Source organism: Dicentrarchus labrax, unplaced genomic scaffold (genome assembly GCF_905237075.1).
Source record: "Dicentrarchus labrax unplaced genomic scaffold, dlabrax2021, whole genome shotgun sequence".
In the NCBI taxonomy this organism is placed as follows: Eukaryota; Metazoa; Chordata; class Actinopteri; family Moronidae; genus Dicentrarchus; species Dicentrarchus labrax.
In genome coordinates, this window is record NW_026136714.1 from 992862 (window position 1) to 1014569 (window position 21708).

At 39.9% G+C, this 21708-nt stretch overlaps 3 protein-coding genes across 5 annotated transcripts; 1 reads left to right on the forward strand and 2 right to left on the reverse strand.

Moving 5' to 3' along the window:
• Positions 1 to 4725: 4725 nt before the first annotated feature.
• Positions 4726 to 6494, reverse strand: LOC127376498 (progonadoliberin-1-like). Of its 3 annotated transcripts, XM_051423443.1 has the most exons (4): positions 6167 to 6494; positions 5919 to 6069; positions 4947 to 5048; positions 4726 to 4811 (listed from the first exon to the last, which is right to left on the reverse strand). In XM_051423443.1, exons 2-4 carry the CDS (start codon positions 6066 to 6068, stop codon positions 4764 to 4766), a joined length of 300 nt encoding a protein of 99 aa, XP_051279403.1. In that variant the 5' UTR covers position 6069; positions 6167 to 6494; the 3' UTR covers positions 4726 to 4763. The 3 variants fall into 3 exon arrangements, with proteins under 3 accessions (XP_051279403.1, XP_051279402.1, XP_051279401.1); XM_051423442.1 differs by lacking the exon at positions 6167 to 6494 and having other exon boundaries at positions 4947 to 5045; positions 5919 to 6158; XM_051423441.1 differs by lacking the exon at positions 6167 to 6494 and having other exon boundaries at positions 5919 to 6158.
• Positions 6495 to 7470: 976 nt separating this feature from the next.
• Positions 7471 to 14910, reverse strand: kctd9a (potassium channel tetramerization domain containing 9a). Its single transcript, XM_051423437.1, has 12 exons — positions 14722 to 14910; positions 13689 to 13810; positions 13552 to 13595; positions 13365 to 13461; positions 12748 to 12806; positions 12533 to 12661; positions 12377 to 12444; positions 11394 to 11489; positions 11160 to 11309; positions 9975 to 10080; positions 9766 to 9899; positions 7471 to 9262 (listed from the first exon to the last, which is right to left on the reverse strand). Exons 1-12 carry the CDS (start codon positions 14767 to 14769, stop codon positions 9146 to 9148), a joined length of 1170 nt encoding a protein of 389 aa, XP_051279397.1. The 5' UTR covers positions 14770 to 14910; the 3' UTR covers positions 7471 to 9145.
• A 435-nt stretch (positions 14911 to 15345) lies between these two features.
• Positions 15346 to 18141, forward strand: ankrd39 (ankyrin repeat domain 39). The gene is made up of 5 exons (XM_051423440.1): positions 15346 to 15435; positions 15540 to 15745; positions 15910 to 16013; positions 16932 to 17135; positions 17213 to 18141. The coding sequence occupies exons 2-5, from the start codon at positions 15655 to 15657 to the stop codon at positions 17357 to 17359; spliced, it is 546 nt and encodes a 181-aa protein (XP_051279400.1). The 5' UTR covers positions 15346 to 15435; positions 15540 to 15654; the 3' UTR covers positions 17360 to 18141.
• Positions 18142 to 21708: the final 3567 nt, after the last annotated feature.

Genomic DNA, 21708 nt, shown 5'->3' on the forward strand with positions numbered 1-21708 from the left:
GTGGTTTGCTTTGCATAAACACTGGAAACAGGGGGCGACAGCTGTCTGAAGGTAACATAATCCGCCTACCAACACCTCTAAAGCTCTCTAATTAGCGAGCACATTATATCTAATTTCTTTAAGCTGTACAAAAGCGACAATTTGTCCTTTTACTTGAGGATTAAGTGCCGGATTATGTCTTTACTGAAAGCAGCAACAAATGGAGACTTTTGGAAATGACTGGTTCTGGTGGAGGAATAGTCACATATAACCCTGATGTAAAACTGTCAGTTTCACACTTCACTTTTTGGGATTAATTGTGTTAAACTGGGATTTGTTACACAGTGGGGGGCGCTCTGTTGTTTCAGGGTTACCACCGGGTGCACAGCCACAAAATCTGATATAATTTGATAAATACAATATAACAAGAGACAACCGTCTGCTCTGAACACTAAAACTCTAATTAAAGTCTTCCTCTTCTCAAAACTACAGCTGATGACAGATATGTAATTGTTTATTATCGTTATTAAATCTGTCCATTTTTCACCTATTTTTCTCCTTACTTTGATCAAGGTTGCATATCTGCTGGGTAGCTTTAAAGCTGCAGTAGGTAACTTTTTTTTTAATAATAACTTTTTGTCATATTTGCTGAAATATTCACTACATCCTGACTGTAGAACATGAGCAGAGATCAGGTTCCTCCGGCTCGTTCTAGAGCCCCTAATGGTATTTGTAAGAATCTACCGGCCCCGAACGAAAACAACCAATCAGAGCTGAGAAAGAAATTATTAGGATATTTATTAGACGTTATTTTAACTCATAATAAATAATTGTTGGTGCAGACGACATCAAAAAAAATAAGTAACATTAACTTAAATTTAAACAAAACTCTTGATTAAGCAGCTTTTACTGGTCATTTTAAGTTACAGTTACAGCAACATTCCTGAAGTACTTTTTATTAGGTATTTTGTTTTCACTGTACAGAAAATTACAAAATAAAGCCAGTGTCACTTAAATTTATTTAAATTTAAAATTACTTGATCAAGAATGTTTTTTTTAATTTACAAAATTGAGTTTGTGTTACTTAAATATTTTGATGTGATCAGTTTGAACAATTTTTAAGTTGCTAGAAAGCATTTGGTTCACTTAAGTAAAGTAAACTAAAGTAAATGTAAAGTACATTGTTTAATAGAACAAAGGCTAAGTGCCAGGGACAAGCAAACACTGAATTTGACAAAAAAGAAACTTATTAAGTCTGTATGATTGATAAAAAAGACATAATACAGACTGAGAATTGTATAAAAAGTTCCCTAAACAGGAAATAATCTGCTCAAAATTCATCCAAATCACTCGTTTTACACAAACTTCCTGCAGTTACTGAGTTCACTGTTGGGTTCATTGTACAGTTTTGAATATAATATTAAATATATCAATTAAATATGTCCCTTAAGCAGTTCTTCAGTTCACTAAATGAGGAAAAGGGTTGAGGAAAAGGGCTGGAAACCACCTTTAAAGAATAATTAACTGTGTTTTCCCAGCTGTGCAAAACTCTGCTGTTAACAAACTGTTGATTCGTCCTCGCAGAGTCCGCATACATTAACCACACAGCATTTATTTATCGGCTCCAAGGTTACGGCCCCATGTTCTCCTTTATTAGTCCAATCAGCTTCAGACCAGTCTCAGTGGGACTAATTAGAAGCAACCTGGAGGACCTCGCAGCTGTGGGAGTGCAGTGCTCAGCGGGGTCTCTGGCAGGTATTTTCTTGATTATAGTGCTGAAGTCACCATACCCCTCCACCTTTTACTCTAAATGTATTCTTTAATAGGGCTGCCTTGATGTGTCCACCTTTAAAATAAAGTAAATAATGTTCTTTGCCGCCAGAAAAATGTCTCTGATATGATGTCTTTAATTTTAAAATGGAGGGTAGATGGACGCTGAGAGTTTAGTGTTCACAATGGTATCGGATCTTGAGTAAATATTTTATGTCCTGTTGTGCTGCTAGCCTTTTTTTTTTTGTATATCCATCCCTTATCAAATCACTTTCAGTGACGGACAATACTTGACCCATATGGCGTCGTGTGTGTGTTCAACAAAAAGTCTCACCAACAAGATGAAACCCACGGAAGTGATTTTCTGTCCTGTGTGTTTGCTGAGTAACAGCGGAGTGACAGACAGATTGAACTACTTTGAAAAACACACTTTCCACTGGAGATAAGAGCGTGAGCAGCAGGATATTACAGGCTGTTGTATCACTGTCAAATCTCCATGATGAATGAACTTCGATTTGTTATTCAGTTTGTTTAAATTCCATACACTGTTGGCAAACATGTGTCGCCTGGTCAAATCATTTTCATGTTGCCCGTCCAACCATCAATAAGCACTTTTATAATCCAGAGGAGATTGTGGAGTGTACGCGAAACAAGCCGAGCAAGCAATGAGCTATTACAATACAATAAATTGGCATCAGACACATGTTCACATGCTGAGCAAACACAATAAAATACAGTAAATTACAGTATATTACGGTGTTGACTGATGCAGCCTGATGGGAAATACTGCAAAGTCTCAGCAGCAGTCTGAGAGATTGTCTGCAAAATTTTGGATTTTATGGCAGATTATTTTGGGAATCAGACAAGCACTAAAGTATTATAACAATAAAGGAGTATAAACTTAAAGGATGAAGCTTCCTGTTGTTTTCTGGTGCCATCTGGTGGCTGAGCCCAAAATCAGGGAGGATGGAAGTCAGTCAGAGTTTGGAGCTCTGAGAGAAAGTCTTTATAATGACGTCATACTAAATACCAACTGCATGACATTCATGGTTCTACATAATTTGTAGCCTATTTAATAGTTATTAACAACATTTTCTTTGCAGATAAAACGGATAAAAAACAAGGCTGAACCTCTTTCCTGTCAGTGATTAGAAGTTTGAACATTTTTATGAACTAATAGTTTCCATTATGCTGGATTTTAGGGAGTGCTGCAGCCTCTTCACTACCCCTATTTCCTTATTTTCAAGATAAAATTGAGAGAAAAATATTCAACACAGAAGTAAGTTAACACAACTTAATCCTCCAAAAAATGTCCGTAAAAAAATGAACTGTTGAAGTAATAACTGTTTTGAATGAACTTAAATGTGTGCAGTGTTTCAAGTATTGGTGATCTATCTCAGTACTTCTGTGAAGAAAAGTAAATGTAAAGTAAATTGGCAGGGATAAGGAAACACTGAATTTGTTCAAACACAAACAAGAAGCCTATTAAGAATGAATGATTGAAATTGTTAAATACATAATACAGGCAGATGATTGTATAAAAAGTTTCCTAAACAGGAAATAATCTGCTCAGAATTCATCCAAATCTCTGGTTTTACACAAACTTTCTGCAGTTACTGAGTTCACTGTTTGGGTTCATTGTACAGTTTTGAATATAATATGAAATATCACAAAAATATGTCACTGAGTTTTTAATGATAGAAAAGGTCCCTTAAGGAAAAAGATTGGTTACCACAGATGTATTATATTAATAGATTGTCAATGGAAACTCAAAAAATGTCATGTTGTGCTGTTAATACAAAGCAAAAGTAAGTTAAGTATTTACATATTGTTTTATTTAAACATTTCAGTTACCTTGCAGGCAAAAAACAATTAATGGATTCAAAATGTGACGACACATGAGTGAAGAGGAGGGTTATACAACATGTAAAACATTGTGCATCAATAAATAAAAATAAGGAGGAGGAAGGGAAGGAGGAGAAAGCAGCTGGATGAGAGAGTGCCATCTCTAAGGAAGGAGGAAGAAAGACAAAAAGGGTGGAGATGTAAAGGAACAAGGAGGAAGGAGAGAGGGACGATGAAGCAGAAGAGGGTGGATGTGAGGTGGAGAGGACGGTTGGAGAGGTAAAGGAAGACAGATGAGAGACGTGAAGACAAGGAGGAAGGTAAGGATGAGAGGAAGAGACGGAGGTGGAGAGGAAGGAAAACTGGACGGAAAAAATAGAGAAGGTGGAGAGATATCTTGTATAATTATGGAAGTTTTCACAATGAAAACATTGAATAAATGTTGTTTATCAGTGTATAAGCTGTCGGTAAACTGTCAGAATACAGTTTTTATCAGTGAAATCAGCAGTAATTACTGTAATTACACAGATAATTACTTTTATTACAGTTCTATAACTTTTAAAATTCAAGTTTAAATAAGAAAAAATAAATAATAACAGCACTCTGCTGTAAATTTAAGCCTGATTATTTGCGTTTGCTTGTATTTATAACTCAATTCAGTGGTTTACAGTGTAAATATCTTTAATTAAACATTAAAAAGCCCAAAAATTACATAAGCTTTAATATAAAATGAAAACCTGCATTTTAATTATAATTACTGTATTTTGTTATTTTCCAGTATTTGTTTGGTGCCTCAGCTGCCAGAATATTACCGTGGTTTTACACTTGTTTTTGTTTATTCTCAGAACTTTGATTATTAATAAATTATAACACAAAAAAATCAGATTTTCTTTGGAAGAAATGCCTCCAAATATTGCAACATGTATTGCAATCTTTAAAAAATAGCTGCCAGGCATTTTAGTCCACAACAATCCCCCAAAAATCCCCCTGAAACCCTGAAGCAGCCAGTAATTAAAGGCTTTTTCATTCAGAGCAGTGTGCCGGGGTATATTTTGGTTTATTGATCAAAAAGTCTAACCTCTCTTCTCCTTCGTCTGCAGCTTGGATTTCTCACGCAATAACCACAACCACTTATATGCTTATATAATCATTTATTGTAGAATCAAAGATCATTTCTTATACGTTCTGGGTCCGTTCTCCCTGTCAGTGACTGCGTCCTGAAACAGAACCAGAGATTCAATCTGTGAGAATAAATTCAAACTCTATCAGAAGCACGATGTCCTGACAGTAAATCAAAGACGAGCCATGAATAAATAAACAGCACTGACAAACAGAAAGCAGATAAAACTTACAAGGAATCCTTTCATTCTGTATATTTTGGGGAAAGGTGATTCCTCTGCACAACCTAAAACTCTGCAGGGCGTCGCCACGTGTGGGAAGCTCCCGACTATCTGCTGGAGAGAAAGAAAACATAATGCCAAAATACTGCACATTGCTCGGGTGTGAAGAAAGGGAGACGGGTGTGACTGCAGCCGTTAACAGGAACCACGATGAGCTATATGGTAGCAGCAAGCACACGGCCCAGCTCGCTAGCCGAGATCCAGTTAGTGAAAATGACTTATGTAACGTACACTAAGCACTGCAGTAACGTTGCCCCTCTTGTTTCCTCAAATTCAATTGATCAAGTTCAATCGTACATACAACCGGGGGTGGCACAAGGGGGGCACTGAAGTGTGTGTCTCAGCTTTCCACTCATTCCCAATTTATGTCATTCCAACACTGTTTATGGACCCCAGTCTGCAGAAATATTTAAATATTCACTAAAATAACACATTTATACCACAAGCATTGTATTAGCATGAAGTGTCTGTAAAGGGGAGGCTTGTGGGGAACCATACAACCCATCTTCATTCAGATATCTCGAGGTCAGAGGTCTTTAGCCCAACTTTGAAGCCTTATTTACCCCCCTGGTCTGTACCAATTGATGTGTTAGGTCATCTAGTTTCATATGACGCAGTATCTTAATCACAGCTTTAAAAAAAGGAAAGGTTAATAAGGGTGGCCAATCAGATTTCAGGGGTGGCCAGTGGCACCCCCGACTTCTGGAAACGGCCCTGCTGTCAACTGAATGCATAGCCACTGAACACCATCAGGAGGTAAAGTTACAGAAACTCTCCACCACGTCTGCAGTCAGAGGATTTAAAAAGCCTTCAATATCTCGTGGTTATTTAGTCATACAACAGATAAAAGAAAGATGCTTTCAGGCTTTTTAAACAGTTCTAAAACCATCACATTTGTGCAAGAGGAAAGAGGAGAAGGCTCACATTGCCCAGTGTCTCGGAGAGGCCGTCCAGTTCCCTCTTCCCTCCTGGACTCAGTCCATAGGACCAGTGCTGGCAGCAGCCCTGCCCCAGCAGTGTCCCCAGCAGCGTCCCCACCAGCAGCAGCCGCAGTGCGAAGGTTTGTGCAGCCATTCTGAGGAGACAAAGAGCTTCATGTAGCACATAAAAGCACATTACTGACCTTCACTGCCTCAGTTCTCCGCACTGACACCACTCACTGAGGTCTTTACCTTCTCTCTGATATATTCTGCTGTCCTCTGTGAATCTGCTTATTTCCAGAGGTTTATATAAGCCTATGCTTCCTCTAACACTTCACTACAGGGGGGTCACAGAGTGGGATTAAGCAACACTTTACTGGCGACCCGCAGAGCTGCTTTAAAAGATTACACATGGTGTGTGAACAGGTTACGTGGGACGAGCTTTGGCCACGGAGCATCGACCATTTTCTGCTATTTCGGGCACTTTTATGACGTTGTTACAGCCGGTTTATTTGAACTTCTCTGCCTCCTTTGTGCTCCGCTTCTTGAAACAGCAGCCTCTGAGTCTGCTGCCCTCATCTGGTAGATTTATTCTCATTTCTGTGTAATCACAATAGATCCAAAAAACACTGAATATTAACGTCACAGGTCAAAAGAAAAGATCTTTAACCACTAAAATCTAATCAGTTTATCCATGAGTCCGAGTGGACCACTGGTTCCCACCTTTCCCCTTAAGGGACCCATTTTCTATTGTCGTAAACTGATTAAGTGTTATATTATATTCAGTGTATAACAACAACAGCTGATGAACTGTTCAATGAACCCAAACAGTGAACTCAGTAACTGCAGAAAGTTTGTGTAAAACCAGAGATTTGGATGAATTTTGAGAGAGGTTGATCAGAGATGGGTTTTCTTCCTATTTTTATGTAATTCTCTGTCTGTATTATGTATTGTAACAATCATATATACTTAATAAGCTTCTTTTTTTGACTAATTCAGTCTCATTTTTCTATCAGCTGTTTGGCTGTTTGAACTTCTCTAATATAGAACGAGGCTGTTTATCAGAGTGAATAAAGTTTGTGTTCAGCTCTTCAGACTTCAGATCATTCATTTAATAACTTTAAAAACAATCATTTCATTTAGTTCTCTACATAGAACTGAATGAAATGCTGAGCTACTGACCTCCTGTTTTCCTTGTAAAAAACTTTCCTGACACATCTTAAAATCCACAAAGCTTGGCGACCCCTAGGGAAGGTCCCGACCCCCAGGTTGGGAACCTCTGAAGTGGATGTTTGTACCAGATTTTAAGGAATTCCCTCGATGCGTTCCTGAGATGTCATGTTGACAAGAATGGGACGGATGACCCCAAAATATAATGTACAAAAGAATATTCATAATATTTATAATAATAACAATAATTTAATTAATCTCATCTTAATTCACCAGTAAAAAGAAAAGATTCACCTCAATAGATTAGAAAACTGTGGAAACACACGATTCACTCTTTCATTAACAACTGAGACAAAACAAATGATTAAAAATCAAATGACAAAGACTTCTTCTTCTTCATAGCAGTTTATTTATAACAGTCATTTATGGAAATATATTTCCATGGTCGAGTGCAATAATCATAGATGGGGAGACCTACACCGCCCCCCGTCTCAAACACAAAGCAACCCTCACCTCATATTGCGTTCAGTGAGATGTATCAAAATAAATAACCGTCGACTTTTCACGCACAAGCTGAAATATGATTGCCTTCATCCCTCGCTCTCACAGGCCGGGTACCTACTGTTAAACTGAGTGAATAGTATTGCATCGGAGCAGCTTTGAGCTACAGCTTTAGAGTCGAGTGCAGCTCTTCACACATGCAAACGGACGCCGTCCAGTAGAGGACTGAAGACTCGTAACGGTGACTCTCGTGGAAGTTTTGGAGACACTGGATTTGATTTACGTAAGATTACAAGCACCAAACGTTTTTTGGTGTAAAAGGTATAACATGTTACAAGTATACGTGTGCAAATAAGTTCAAAGCATGATTAAGTGATAGACTTCAATACATGGGAGTATGTTTCCAGGCAAACCCACTTTAAAGACATGAACACGTGAAAACGGCTTCCTGCTCAATAGAGCTGCAACCATCGGTCAATTCATCGATCGATGAATCATTTTGGGTCATTTTTAAAGACAAAAACGTCTAATTTCAGCTTCTTAAATGTGAATAGCTTCTGTTTTAAAGTCCTCTATGACAGTAAACGGAATATATCTTTGGGTTGTGGACAAAACAAGATATTAGAGGACGTCAGTGCAAGCTTTGGGGGACGATCAATCGAGGAAATTACCAACAGATAATGAAAATAACCCTCAGTTGCAGCCCTACTGTCAAAGCAAACCAGGTTTGATTATTTTCTCACAACTGGAAGAATAACGAATGACACCAACATTAACACAATAAAGCGGCGCCACAGTCAAACGCATGCAACCGCGGATCGCTCGCACACCGGATTAAAAAAAGAGGTAGATTCACAAAACCAAAAAAGGAAAAAGCTTTTTAAGAACACAATAATTAAAAGTAGGAAAGGAGACGCGTCACAGCTGTAAATTACGTATTGCATACCCAAGCTGTGTTTAGAAGTAGCCCGTCGCATAGTTTCGTGGTGCACTAACAGCACTTTCAGCCTCTTAGACTGTGCTATTGTTATGGCTTTGGCTTGCATTGCTTCCTTTAGAATAGGTTGAATCCAGCAAAATTAAGTTACACACTCAAAAGAGGAATATATAATGACACAGTTATTGGTGAGTGACCCTTCAGTTTCTGCTACAGCAGCACTCAGTGAAGCTCAGTGCTGAACGTCACCGCACGCAGACAATCTGACTCCCACGTAGTATAAAGTGAATATAAATTATAATAAAAACAATACATGAGTATAGTCATTGGATTACATCCAGAACAACATGTACACACACTAGGAACATTATTTGTTTTGGTGATATACGCAGCTGAACATTTCCTACCATACAAACATACAGAGACAACCCTGAATAAATTCTAGTGCAAGATATTTAAAGCTAACTCAATATAGGTGGAATGTCAGGGATGTGCATACAACTACCTGTGCTGCAGACAGGCAATGAGAGATTGTAAGTAAGGAAGGGGGGGATATACTGGAGGAAAAGAGCGATAAAGAAGCCAGCTGGGGTTTCACACTGGACTTGTAGGAGCGTGCAGAGTTATCTGACGCTCTGTGACATGTGCAGCGGGGTCAGCATCTCTTCGAAAATGGCTCCTTTCACGTTGGAGCCTCTCAGGTTGGCTTCTTGTAGATCGCAGCCGGACAGATCACAGTTCTTCAAACAGGCAGCAGAGACAGAACAGAGAGAGGCAGGAGGATTAAAAACAAGCCTGCAATGTAACTGTAATGTTTATTTAAAGGTTATTGATGAGATTTAAAACATTATTTGTTGCTGATTACTTGGATGAAATTTTCTATTCATTCACTATATAAATAGTCCTCTACTTTAAACACAAGGCAAAGTTTAATCTTACAGTCAGGCAAAACCAACACTTTTATTTACAACCAAATGCATTTTATTCCAATAAAGATGAAGAAAGATTTCACTGTGTTAAGTGCTTATGTATTTATGTCCAGGGGAAGTTCCTGCTGCTGTGCTATCAGACGTAAAGTTACTGTGGCAAAAGATCTGGGATGCAGCAGACTTATACAGTACATTAATCTATAAAACAATGCGTTCAGATCTGCATTGTTTCTTCCTCTTTGGCTCCAGAAAGACTGCAGCTGAGTCAACACGAACGTTTCCAGAGATAATCCCTTCTGACAGCACTAACTCACCTCCAGATCGGTCCCTGCTAAAGTGGCTCCCCGCAGGTTACAATTCTTCAGCTTTGCATTTTTCAGAGTGGCCACACGCAGGTTGATACCCGTCATCTGGCTTCCTTCCATGTCAACCCCTTTCAGGTTAGCACCTGATGACAAAAAACATTTGGTTAAAACAAATGTGAATCCGCCTGCACGTTGCTGAGGAGCTGTGATGGATTAACCTTCCAGGTTGGCCTTCAGTCCAGACGGATCTTCAAAGTTGCATCCTTTGAGAGAGGCTCCCTCGGCGTTGGAACACAGCATCTTCACCCCTTGTAAGTTAGCGCCCTTCGAAAAGACAACGCAAAGATAGAAAGCGGTCATAATCAGGGTCTCAGCTGGTTACATTTAAGACATTTTGAGACTTTCAGAGAGCTTTTTAGACCATTATTAATGCAATGTGACACATCCATAGTGGCAAAATAGGTACTAAGGATATGAAGGAATATTGGTATTGGTTCTATGTTGGGATATGTAGCCGTTACAGTAGGTTCAATTCAACTTGTTGTTTCTTAAAACCAAGCCAACAAGCACGAACCAGGATTTCAACATCGACTGCTTGTTGAAAACTGGGTGATATTCGGTCTGAAAGTCTCTTTTCAACCAGCTAAAACGCATTAAACATGTCACAAAACACACATTGGTCTAATTATTTTGATAATTTGTTGAGCTGTGTGTTGCCAGAGAGACGATATTGATCAGTACTGGTAGGTAAATGTGGTCTACAATGTAATGTTTCATATAAAATATCATAAATAATTAACTATATGCTGCCAACAAGAAGCTTCCAGGACGTCGTACTGAGAGAGGTATGCTGATCGCACCCGCTCTAAACAACGCAAGAGATTCTACCTGAAGTGCCGCGACACGACTCTGAAGCAGGGGAGAGGAGATCATATTGGCAGGAAGTCAGACACAGAAACCGGACAATTTTCAAAATAAAATACCCCCGTGCAGACTCTGGACAGAACTTCACGCTACATCAACATTATGGCACCAGGCCAGATGTTCAGTCAGAAGCAGGTTAGAGGAGATTATACACAGAATAACACATTGTTTTGTTTCCTTTTTAAGGACAAAATACACAAGTAAACAACATCATGCAGCCAACACACTCTAAACACTCCCTACAGGAAGTTTATGGGAAGTTACCAGATTGAGGATTGTTATTTCTTTAATGAGGTGACTGTGAGAGGAGGTGTGTGTCAGCATGGCCCTTCCTCCACACAGCAGGAGGGGGCAGCAGGCGTGAGGTGGCCAAAAACCCAAAGGTTTATTAATTAGAGATTAACAATGCCGCACACAGCTCAGACAGACGACAGTGAGATCTGCTCATACTGTGCACAGGAATCAGTTTTCAGACTTACATCCAGGTTGGCTCCGGAGAGATCGGCCCGCTCCAGATTGGAGCAGCACAGGTTGGCGTGCGTCAGATTGCAGCGGCTGAGGTTAGCCATCTTGAAATTGATGTAACGCAAATCAAGTCGGGACAGATCGGCGCCACTGAAATTAAGACCCTGCAAACAGGAACAGAGTTAAACATTGAACTGATTGATAATAGTGAACTGACGGGGTAAATAAAACCATTTCATTATCTGTACCTGACAGCGGAGCTCTGACTTGGTCGGCGTCGCCAACAGAAAACGAACAAACTCCTTTCGGGAAATGGGAGAGTGGTCCTCGGGTGGCTGCGTGTTCTGTTGTCAAAGAAAGACACCATCAGCGTTATTATATATGTTCATAAGACGTTGAATTGAATGTGCAATATTAGTTGTATTTTAACAGACTCCTCCTAGGGAATTGATCAGATTGCCTTCAGATGTTAACAGTGCAATCTGAAGACCTTCAGGATTAAAAGTTGTGTATGAAACTAAACTAAAAACTCAAACTAGGTGTGAAAAAACATTTTAATTAACTGAAATAAAAACTATAAAAGAAGGCACTGGTGCATATTTATTACATGACTGTGAGTCAGTGTGTTTTTCAGTTCCTCCAGGAAGTTTTACTTCAGGAACAGCTTGTGTAAATTCAACTAATTTTGTGAGAACTTGCAATTTTCCAACTTTTGACCAATCACTGTGGTTTCTCTCCAGTGTCACCAATCATAGTGTATTGTATCCCCCCCCCGCACAAAATGTTGAGCCATACATCAGCAAACTACTACGATACGATTCTAATCTCAATAGAACAAGTTGCCTTCAATTTTTAATGAGTTACACGCAAAAAAACCCAACTGTTTTTGTAACTTTTCATTTCCTCGTGTGATTTAAAGGCCAACAAAATGCCTGAAAACATCACAACATTATTTTCTGGAAAGTTGCAGTTGTAATCTTGGGCAGCAACCATCCCAGAAAAATCCTAGAGGGATTAGTTTGTATTATAATATCTATTCTGAACTACTTAATTCTTACCTCTAATAAATACCCCAATATTAAAAAAACCTAAAAATAATGCTGAAACTAATAAAAACTAAACATTTTAAACAATTAAAACACTGAAACAAAGCAAACGCACCTTTGAAACTGAACTAAACTGAAAACGAAAATTAAAAAACAAATTCTCGTCACGATGCGTTCAATGTTACCTTGATTGCTACTTCCAGCTGTTCAGCCAGCTGTTCGATTCCAAAGAAGCGAGCCTCCTCGAGGACTCCTGGAAGACATTGAGGGACATTCAGCTTCCAATCAGGACGCCGCGCTTTATTTAAAAACCCTCTTCAGAGAGAACCGGGCTGACTCACCTCGTATGTTTATGCCTTCATTGATAATGAGCTGGCCGTGTCTCAGATAGTTGAGGATAGGCTCGAAGTATTCGGGGCTGCGGTCGATTAGGTAAGCCCCGTGCCGGTCCCGCTTGTTCCCCCACACGTCTGGAGCGAAACACAGCGGTTAACAACAGCCGTTCAATGACTCTGACATGCCTACCGACTGCGCCGCTCGGTAGCCACGAACTTACCTTTCTCTCGAAACATGTGAGCGAGCATACTCTCCGGCTCTTTGCTGACCAACGTGCTCCTGAAGAGACAGCGAGGAAGACAACGAGTTCACATATAACGGAGAGAATATTTAAGTCTTTTGTAATGTTTTTACTACTCATTAAAGCTCCAGTGGGAAACATTTAGGAGGATCTGTTGTCAGAAATAGAATATAATATTAATAGGTATGTTTTTATTTGTGTATAATCACCTGAATATAAGTTAAGTACAGATGTTCTGATGCCATTTCTTCCTTCCCAGACTTTGCATATCAGCTGATACGAGTACCGATCTGATACATGTGCGGTAGAAAATAGACACTGGCCTTTATAAAAGCATTAAAGGCTCAATGTGTAGGATTTAATGGCATCTAGGGGTGCAGTTGGATATTGCTTTGCCCTCCCCATCAAAGGGATACTGTAGAAACATCTGTAGATAAAAACTCATTCTAAGGTAACAAGAACACAACGATTCCTATATTCATCTGATTACACACTAATAAAAACCTACCTGTGAGCCTTATATTACCTTTCTGCCAATAGATCCTCCTAAATGTTCCCCACTGGACCTTTAAAGCAGCTTTAAGTCCCACAGATACCTGGTGGTGGTGAAGGGTCGACCACCGATGTTAAGGGTCAGCCAATCGGTGTGTGCTCCGTGCTGATCAGACGTAACCTTGGCTTCATGTTGAGGGTCTGTGACACAAACAAAGACAAAAGTTTGAAACCTTGTTCACCCTCTCACTGACAGTGGATGAGACTCCTGCAGATATAAACAGCACTCACCGACAAACGGATCTCCTTCGGACACATACAGCACGTCGTCATCTCTGTTAGAAACACACACACACACACACACACGAGTCACAGGATGAGTTGAGAAGCGCTCAGCTAGAGGTTTCATTGTTAACGTGTGAGCTTACCTTATGAGGGCGATGTCATCGATGAGACCACCCTTCCCGTTGTACAAACAGGAGGCTTTGATTCCTAACTTATTGCTCGCTACGGATAGTAGGTCGGACAAGGTCCCGTATACTGCTACAACCTGGAGAGGGAAGATGCAAAAGAAGGTTGTTAAAGTTCGCTTTCAGTCAGAAATCAGATTTTTTTTTAAGGGGCAGGTCCTTCCAGTATGATTTGTGATCCATAATGCAACGTATCCATGTATGGAAACACCTGGGAACTGATTAAAACGACCAAATATCCCGGAATTAATCTACGTTGTCCTGGAAAGTTTGAATTTTAGCTCCTCGCTCACATCGCCTACATTAACCTGAGCGTGGGTTTAGTTTGAAACTCGCCTGTTTTCATTCATTTGACTTTCAAAACGGTTGTGGCGAGAACAAACCAAGGTAGGCTTTTATATATATTATATATATCTGTATTTGGTTCACTTCTGGGAAGAAAACTAATAGAAGAAACATCACAGACAAGAAAAAAGAAGCTCATTAAGTCTGAATGATTGTTATAAATGATAAAAAATACACAATACAGACAGAAAATGATATAAAATGGAAATAATCTGCTCAATGAACTCGTTTTAAACACATTTCTTGCTGTTACAGAGTTCATTGTGCAGCTTTGAATATAAAATGAAAGATGTATAAAATATGTCACCTTACTAAATAATAGAAATGGGTCTTTTATTTTTAACAAGGCAGAAGAAATAACGTTTAATATGGAAATGATATATTTTTAATTAGCAGTAAAAACACATCATTATTGTCCCAAAGCTGCTTATTTATATTTATATTCATATATAAATAAATAAATATATATATTTATGAATAGATATCTGAAGGACTGAACTACTGAGGTCCCTCCTGTCTAACACAGTTAACAATATAAACTTTAATTCATGTTTAATGTAGAAATATCTGATTACTGTGAGACATTAGCTTCAGTTAGCTTTAATCAAACGGCCCAATCTCTCACACTGCGACTATCTTTACCCACCTTGCCATTTTTAGAAGTCCCGTTAATAAATAAGGTAACTCTTCTCATTCTTTAGGCGCTGTTTTGGTTAGAAGGACTTTGTTTGTTACAGTTTTTACAATAATGAGGCTTTTTTTTGGACAGCTAACACTGAGCTTGGTGAGTCAGCCTGGTTGCTAGCTGCATCAGACAACAACACGAGACTGATGAGGCCTTCGCGGGCTCTCGGAGAAACGGGTACGATGATGCTGGGACCTGCAGCGTTGGGCTGTCACTCATTACTAGTGATTAATATTACAGTAATAACATTACTTTTCACAATAACTAGTTGTGTAGCTTATTACTAATACATTTCAGTAATATTACAGTAATAATATGACTTTCCCAAGTAACTAGTGGTGTAACTAATAACTACTACATTTCAGTAATATTACAGAAAGAAAAATACTTTACTTAGTAACTAGTTGTGTACCTAATATATTTAATACATAATAAAATGACCCGTTGCTGTATTATTATGCTGCTACAGCAACAAAATGATGTGCTGCCACCAGTTTTTTCTGAACAAATCTGGGATAAATGCCACAAATCCGAGGGGACCCTGAAGGGTGCCGCCGGGCTGCAGCTCTGTGATTGGTCGGAACGTTCCTACGTAAGCACGCATGTCTGCTGCAAAGCCTCCAGAAGCTGTTTCGTTTTCTCCAACAAAAATAACCTTAAAGACTAATTAATAAGGTACAACTTGTATGTGAGATATAATACAACATATTATTTATCGCTCGGTTAATCATTGATCCGCTTTTTAACTTTATTTATTGTGTATTTACTGTGTTTTGAAGCTGTTGGTGGCGGTAATGCAGCACCAAGCTGCAGTGTCAAACAGCATAATGTTCATTTAAACTCAGCTTCAGGTTTAAATGCATTTCTGCACCAGTTGAACTCAAGTTTAACACAATGGCTGATGGACAGCACTGCTCCTGTTGCTCCCACCCTGTCGCCTCTCCCAGTGTCTACCAGACCTTGAATGAAATGGAGTTTGAACGAGGTTTGCACTTTTAAATAATACTTCTAATGCAGTTATAGAACATGCAACATATTTGTGTTTCCACAGTCAGTCTGTTGCAGTGTTTTATCTTTCATTTAATGGTTTGTGCTCGCAGTGATTTGTCATTCCTGGTGTTATAATAAGGTTTTATTCTTCCTCTGCAGGGATCTGGTCTGCTGCGATGGACGGGGATCTAGAGAGGGTCCTGTCTTTGGTCCAGAAGGGCACAGACCCCAACCTGAGAGACACTGCTGGATACACAGCTCTGGTGAGTTTCCTTTTCCCTTTATTGTCATTTAATAAACTGACAGCCCCTGTTTAAGTGACATATTTTATGGATATTTAAATATTGACTGCAGGAAGTTTGTGTAGAGCGAGGGATTTAGATGAATTTTGAGCAGATTATTTCCTGGTTTTGTATATATTTTTTAAAGTTTTCTAGCACGCTTTAAAATTAAGAAGGTCTTGTGCAACCCCCCCCCCCCGTTTAGAGCAGGGGTTCCCAAACATTGTCATGTTGAGGACGCCCCACAACAAACGCACATTAGGCCACTTTAGCTGATTTATTTATACAAGACATTTAATTTACCTGAAGACAACCCAAAGTGCTTTACAAAATCCAGACAAAAAGCACAAACAAACCAAGAAACAAGCAAGCAAAAGCACCCAGAATAAAAACTATAAAACAAACTAACAAACACATTTGATTTAAAAGAAAATTGATTTAAAAGCAAAGGTAAACAGGGAGGTCTCTAGGTTGGATTTAAGAGCCGTCATTGTTTCAAGTCTCAGTTCTTCTGGCAGTTTGTTTCACATCTGAGCAGCACAGAAACTAAAAGAAGCTTCTCCAACCAGACTAACATTAAGGAATTATAGTTTTCATTTTCTTTTAACGTTTAAAGATAAAGTCTCTCTTGTCAGTGAGTCAGTGATCAAACTGGGATCAATATAAATTACAATCAGTCCAACTGACCGACCCTGTTTCTTCCTTTGTTGTTCCAGCTAGAACTTTAATTTTAGGCTACTTTATACTCCAAATAATGGAAATATTGTACTCCACTACCTTTTAACTTTTGGTGCTTTCAGTATATTTTGATGCCAATACATTATACTAAAGCTTTATAGTGTTCTCATGTAACTAAACTCCTGTGTGTGTGTGTGTGTGTGTGTGTGTGTGTTGGCTCAGCACTACGCCAGTCGCAGTGGGCATCACGCCGTGTGCAAGTTTCTTCTTGAGAACGGAGCTTGTGCGTCCCCCCAGACGCCGGGCGGTGCCACGCCGCTCCATCGATCGGCTTACTGCGGCCATCTGGACGTGGTCGGACTCCTGCTGCGCCACAGAGCAGACCCAGCGCTCTGTGATGACGATGGTGCATCCGCTTTACATAAGGTAGACGACATAATAAAAGCAGTGTGGAGAGACAGTCTGATCGTCAGTTAACCACTGGCTGTGTTCTGCTCGAGCAGGCTGCAGAACGGGGTCATCAGGAGGTGTGTCAGCTGCTTCTGGAGCACTGCCCGGCGCTCTGCAGCCAGGTCAACAAGAGGCTCCAGCTACCCTACCAGCTGGCGCCGCAGGAGGATCTGCAGCAGCTCTTAAAACCACCTCGGTGACGACGGACGACTCTGCAAGCTGCGAGCTGCTGAAATCGAACAAATGAGCTGAAAACATGCTGGGTGAGGTCTGGATGAGGCTCATCTCGACCGGGACTTTCTGTACTGAACGCCAACAAAGAGCCACTGAATGAAACAGGATGAACGTTACATAAATATAATCCTGATTTTGATTTCTAGTTTACTGCTTGTGTGATAATTACACCTCCTAAGACACATAAGAGTCTCTGCTGGTGATCTCATCTCATAGTAGGGCCGCTGAAACCTTAAAGTGCTACAAGAAAGTGTAATAATCTGAAAATATTTTATATATAATATAAATAAAATATTTTAGCAAAAATGCCATTTCTGTACATTTTTATATTATCTTTATTGTTTGCAGCTAAACAACAAATGAAGGCTCCAAACCTGCTCATTTCTCCTCAACTGTTTGACCTTTATTTTATTGTATATGAAGGACTAGTTTAAATATAATAATAATATGAAACAACTAGAAAAAGGCAGTATTATATTTAGGAGGGCTAAGCTATAAAATTATATCTTATTTTACGTGTAGAAATTCTCTGACTAAAGCCAACACTAATGCCATCAGAATCATTTGAAACCACATTAAAAACTACAGAAGGTTTAACATTTTAAAGCAGAAAGTTCTTTGTAAGCGGCTCAGTGATGATGGGTTGGATACTGAATTTATGCAGCACAAACTTACTGCAGCATTAATGATTGAAGCCCTTGAACATGTTTGACAAAGCAGCTTGTATTAAAACTGGAGGACAACATCTCACCTGTGTTTGATTCAGACTTTGTCCAAAGTCTAAAATCTGAATTTCAGGCCTTTAAAAATGTCTAAATTCATGTATAAAGTTGCATTTTTATTGCTTTTAGATGTGTTTTCTGGCTTGTGTTTGGTCGTAAATATGATTTTGACAGGTCTTAAATATTGAAAGGATTCATAAAGTTAAGGTTAAGTATATAAAGTCACTTTTCCTACGTATTTTCTTGCCAGTATGGGCATAAAATAGGTCTTAAATTGCTGTCTTGATGATCTTAAAAGGTCTGAAACCTGCAGGAACCCTGTGTCCTATCCCCGGTCAGTTTGAGTCTGCGGCAGCAGGGGGCGCTGTCGTCTTAAAAGCTGTAGTGTGTTTTTTCCAGTACACCATGTGAATTATCTGGCAGCTCACACACAGTGACCTCATTCAATCCTCCCAGCACACTGTAGGGGAAAAGTAAACGGGGTAACTGTTGGAGGGAGGGAACAGCATCAGTGAGGCCGTTACAGCTCATAGGGAGACATCATGGATGGACATCAGTGTTCAGCTCACACTGGGGTGGGGTCACTGTGTATTATTGAAGGTATCACTGCACACATTTGTATTCCTATACGTGTTTTAAATTTGACTTTAGGAACACTCAGCCTGCATATTTTGCCAGTGACCCGTTGCTACTGTTGCAACATGTCTGCCCCTGCTGCATTCGTTTTATGTCTGTGAGTGTTTTAGTAAATATTTGGGACCAACTGCTTCTGATTTGAAGCAGTTTCTACACTGAGAGATTAGTCTTTGTAATGTCGGTGTAATGACCTCAAACCACAAAACTCCAGCTGCTCTCTTTGTGTTTCGTTAAGCGAGCAACATTAAGTATTAGCTTCACCAGAACACATTGTTTACAGCTCTTTGGTAACACTTTATTATTTGGATAGTCCACCTTGAGATGGTGTACAGAGAGTTTGTAGCGTTTGCTTCGTCTGTAGATGTTTAGCAGATTATCCATGTAAGAATTATAACCAAGATGTTGTTTGGGCCCAAACCACTGGCGGTATGTAATTAGTGGACAGAGCTTCTGGGTCTGTGAAGTGAAGCCAGCGCAGGGGGCAGCTCCACTGGCAGCAATAAAAAGTGATACCATTCAGTCTTATGGAGAAATGAGCCAACTTGTCTCTTGATTAATGAGCTCAGTGAACAGTTTCCTGATGAGTTTCTGGTCTCAGTCTCTAGTTTCAGTCTTCTTCCATACAGCATGATGTTCATTTAGTAACTGATGGTCCCATTTAGAGTAAAACAGATCATAAAGCAGGGTATGCTTTAGGGCGGGGCTACCTTGTGATTGACAGCTCATTCTCAGTGAGTCCGTCCAGCTCAATGCACCAAACCCAGATCAAACTGTCAAACAGTGCTGATCAGATATGGATCCAGATTCTGTTGTTGACTATTTCTCTCCTCAAATCTGTTCACAAACACATTTTACTGTTTATCTGGAATACCAGATCCTGTGTGATCAGGCGAGCTGCCGTTGTTTCCTGATACGGACGAGTTGAAACCAAGAGCAACTTAACTCGCAGTACATCACCTCCGCCGGCTCCGACAAAATGTCACGACTGATTTTAAGGTATAAAAACAATAATTCTTAAATTCAGGTGATTAAACACTAATGAAAACATACCTGTGAATATTATATTTATATATTTATAGATTCTCCTCAATGTCACACACTGGACTTTTTAAAGGTCACCTGACCCACCTGAATATAGGAACTGTTGTGTTTCTACAGTAGCCCAGAACGGACAAACCGAACACTGGCTGTAAATAGGGACTTTTGCAGTTTTTTTTAGTTTCTCCTACATGCTTCACAGCTCGTTCTCATTCCCAGGTCGTCAAATATAGACACCAGTGGTATTTAGTTAGTTGTAATCTGCAACTTCACCACTAGATGCTGGTCCACACTGTTCCTTTAAAACTTAAATGCTGCTAATAAGCTGCTGAAATGTTATAAATACTCTATAAACTCTCTGTTGGCAGATTTATTTAAATACAATGGAACCAAAAACTGTTGTGTCAGAATGTTATTGATAACTTTTTTTTAAAGGATTAGCAGTTTTTAGCTTTTTGTTTTTGCGCTCTCACTGAGATGGCTCGTCTTTTCTGAAGTAATCAAAGGCAGGACGCGTTGCTGAGCGCTTTTTGAACCAGTGCTTCTATGCAAAGGGAACAAAGGATGGAAGCCTGGGGGGTGAATGAAGGATGTTGATATTTCCATATCTACTGAAACAGATGGAAATACTTTCAACTATTGTCTCATACACTTACTTATTCAAAGCATGTTCAATAAGTAACACATGCACGTACAAGAGGCAGACCCCCTGCTACCCCCTTTTTAGCCCTCCACAAAATGTGCACAACAGCACTGCACTTCCTCTGCGCTCCTGCAGGCCGCACGAACCCGCCACAGTAACCCCTCGCTGCAGTCTGAGGAACTTTCATTGGGTCCGCTGGTGGGTGGTGTTTCCAAACTACCTTCAAACCACATCCAGTGCCGTGACTGGAGGGGTGCCAGGCCACATCTGGAGCTCATTGCAGCTGACGCCACACAGCACAAGGAGATGGGGTGTCGGCGGGGGTAGATGGGGTGGGTTGGGGGGTATTTTAGCTCGTAGAACTAAGCCAAGAGAGCTGTTTACGCTCAGTGACAAGTTCCTCCTTCCAACACAGCTGAGGAGCTGTAACTAGGATCACCCATTTTGAGAGCCACATGTCAGTAAAAGCAGGGGTTTCTGCTTCTTCCTGGATGTTGGTTGGAAGATATTCCCTGCTTGTTTTCTAAATAAAGCCCGTTTGAATCGGGGCAGACCATCACACCCACCCACAGCACCTCCTGATTGTTCCCTTGCCAGGCTCTACGTAACATAATCAAAGTTGATGTCTGAAATTTGCTCGCAGTGAGCAAGGTAATGAAAACCCTCTGTGCCACGCGGTAAAACCGGACGAATATTAAAGGGCCTCATTCTTTTTGATAATTTTTCATGAGCTGGTTTGAATTTGAGAGCTGCTTTGCCCCTTTTATGTGGAAACAATCAGGAACTGGTCTGCATTTGGTAAAAATGAGCAGCTTTGTCAGGGGAAAAAAAAACACTTTTTAAAAAGTTTCTTTGTGCTACTGAACTCATTTTCACCAGAACGAATGTTACAGTACGTGATATCTAGAAGGACACGGTGTGATTTATAGTCGGTTTTTCAGAGCTCTCTCTTAATGTGAGGACTTGGGGAGGACTCCACAAGATGAGGAATTTGGATTACAGCTCTGTTTAGTGAGATTTATTTGGAAAGCAATGAAACTTCCTGGCCCTGGAACCCACTTCCACCATAATGAGCCCAAGTTAAACCAGGACTGGATGTTATTTTCCTCAGAAATAGAAGGTGGTCTGTGTGCCATGCCTGCGTGGAGGATTTGAAGTCTGTGCTTGGGACTTTATTTTAAACAGTACTTAGTCGGCTGAGACTGGATGATGAGAACAGCTTGTCCTCTGTGTGTGTTTCTCTGTGTTTAAGCTGCTAAATTAGTAGTTTTGTGAC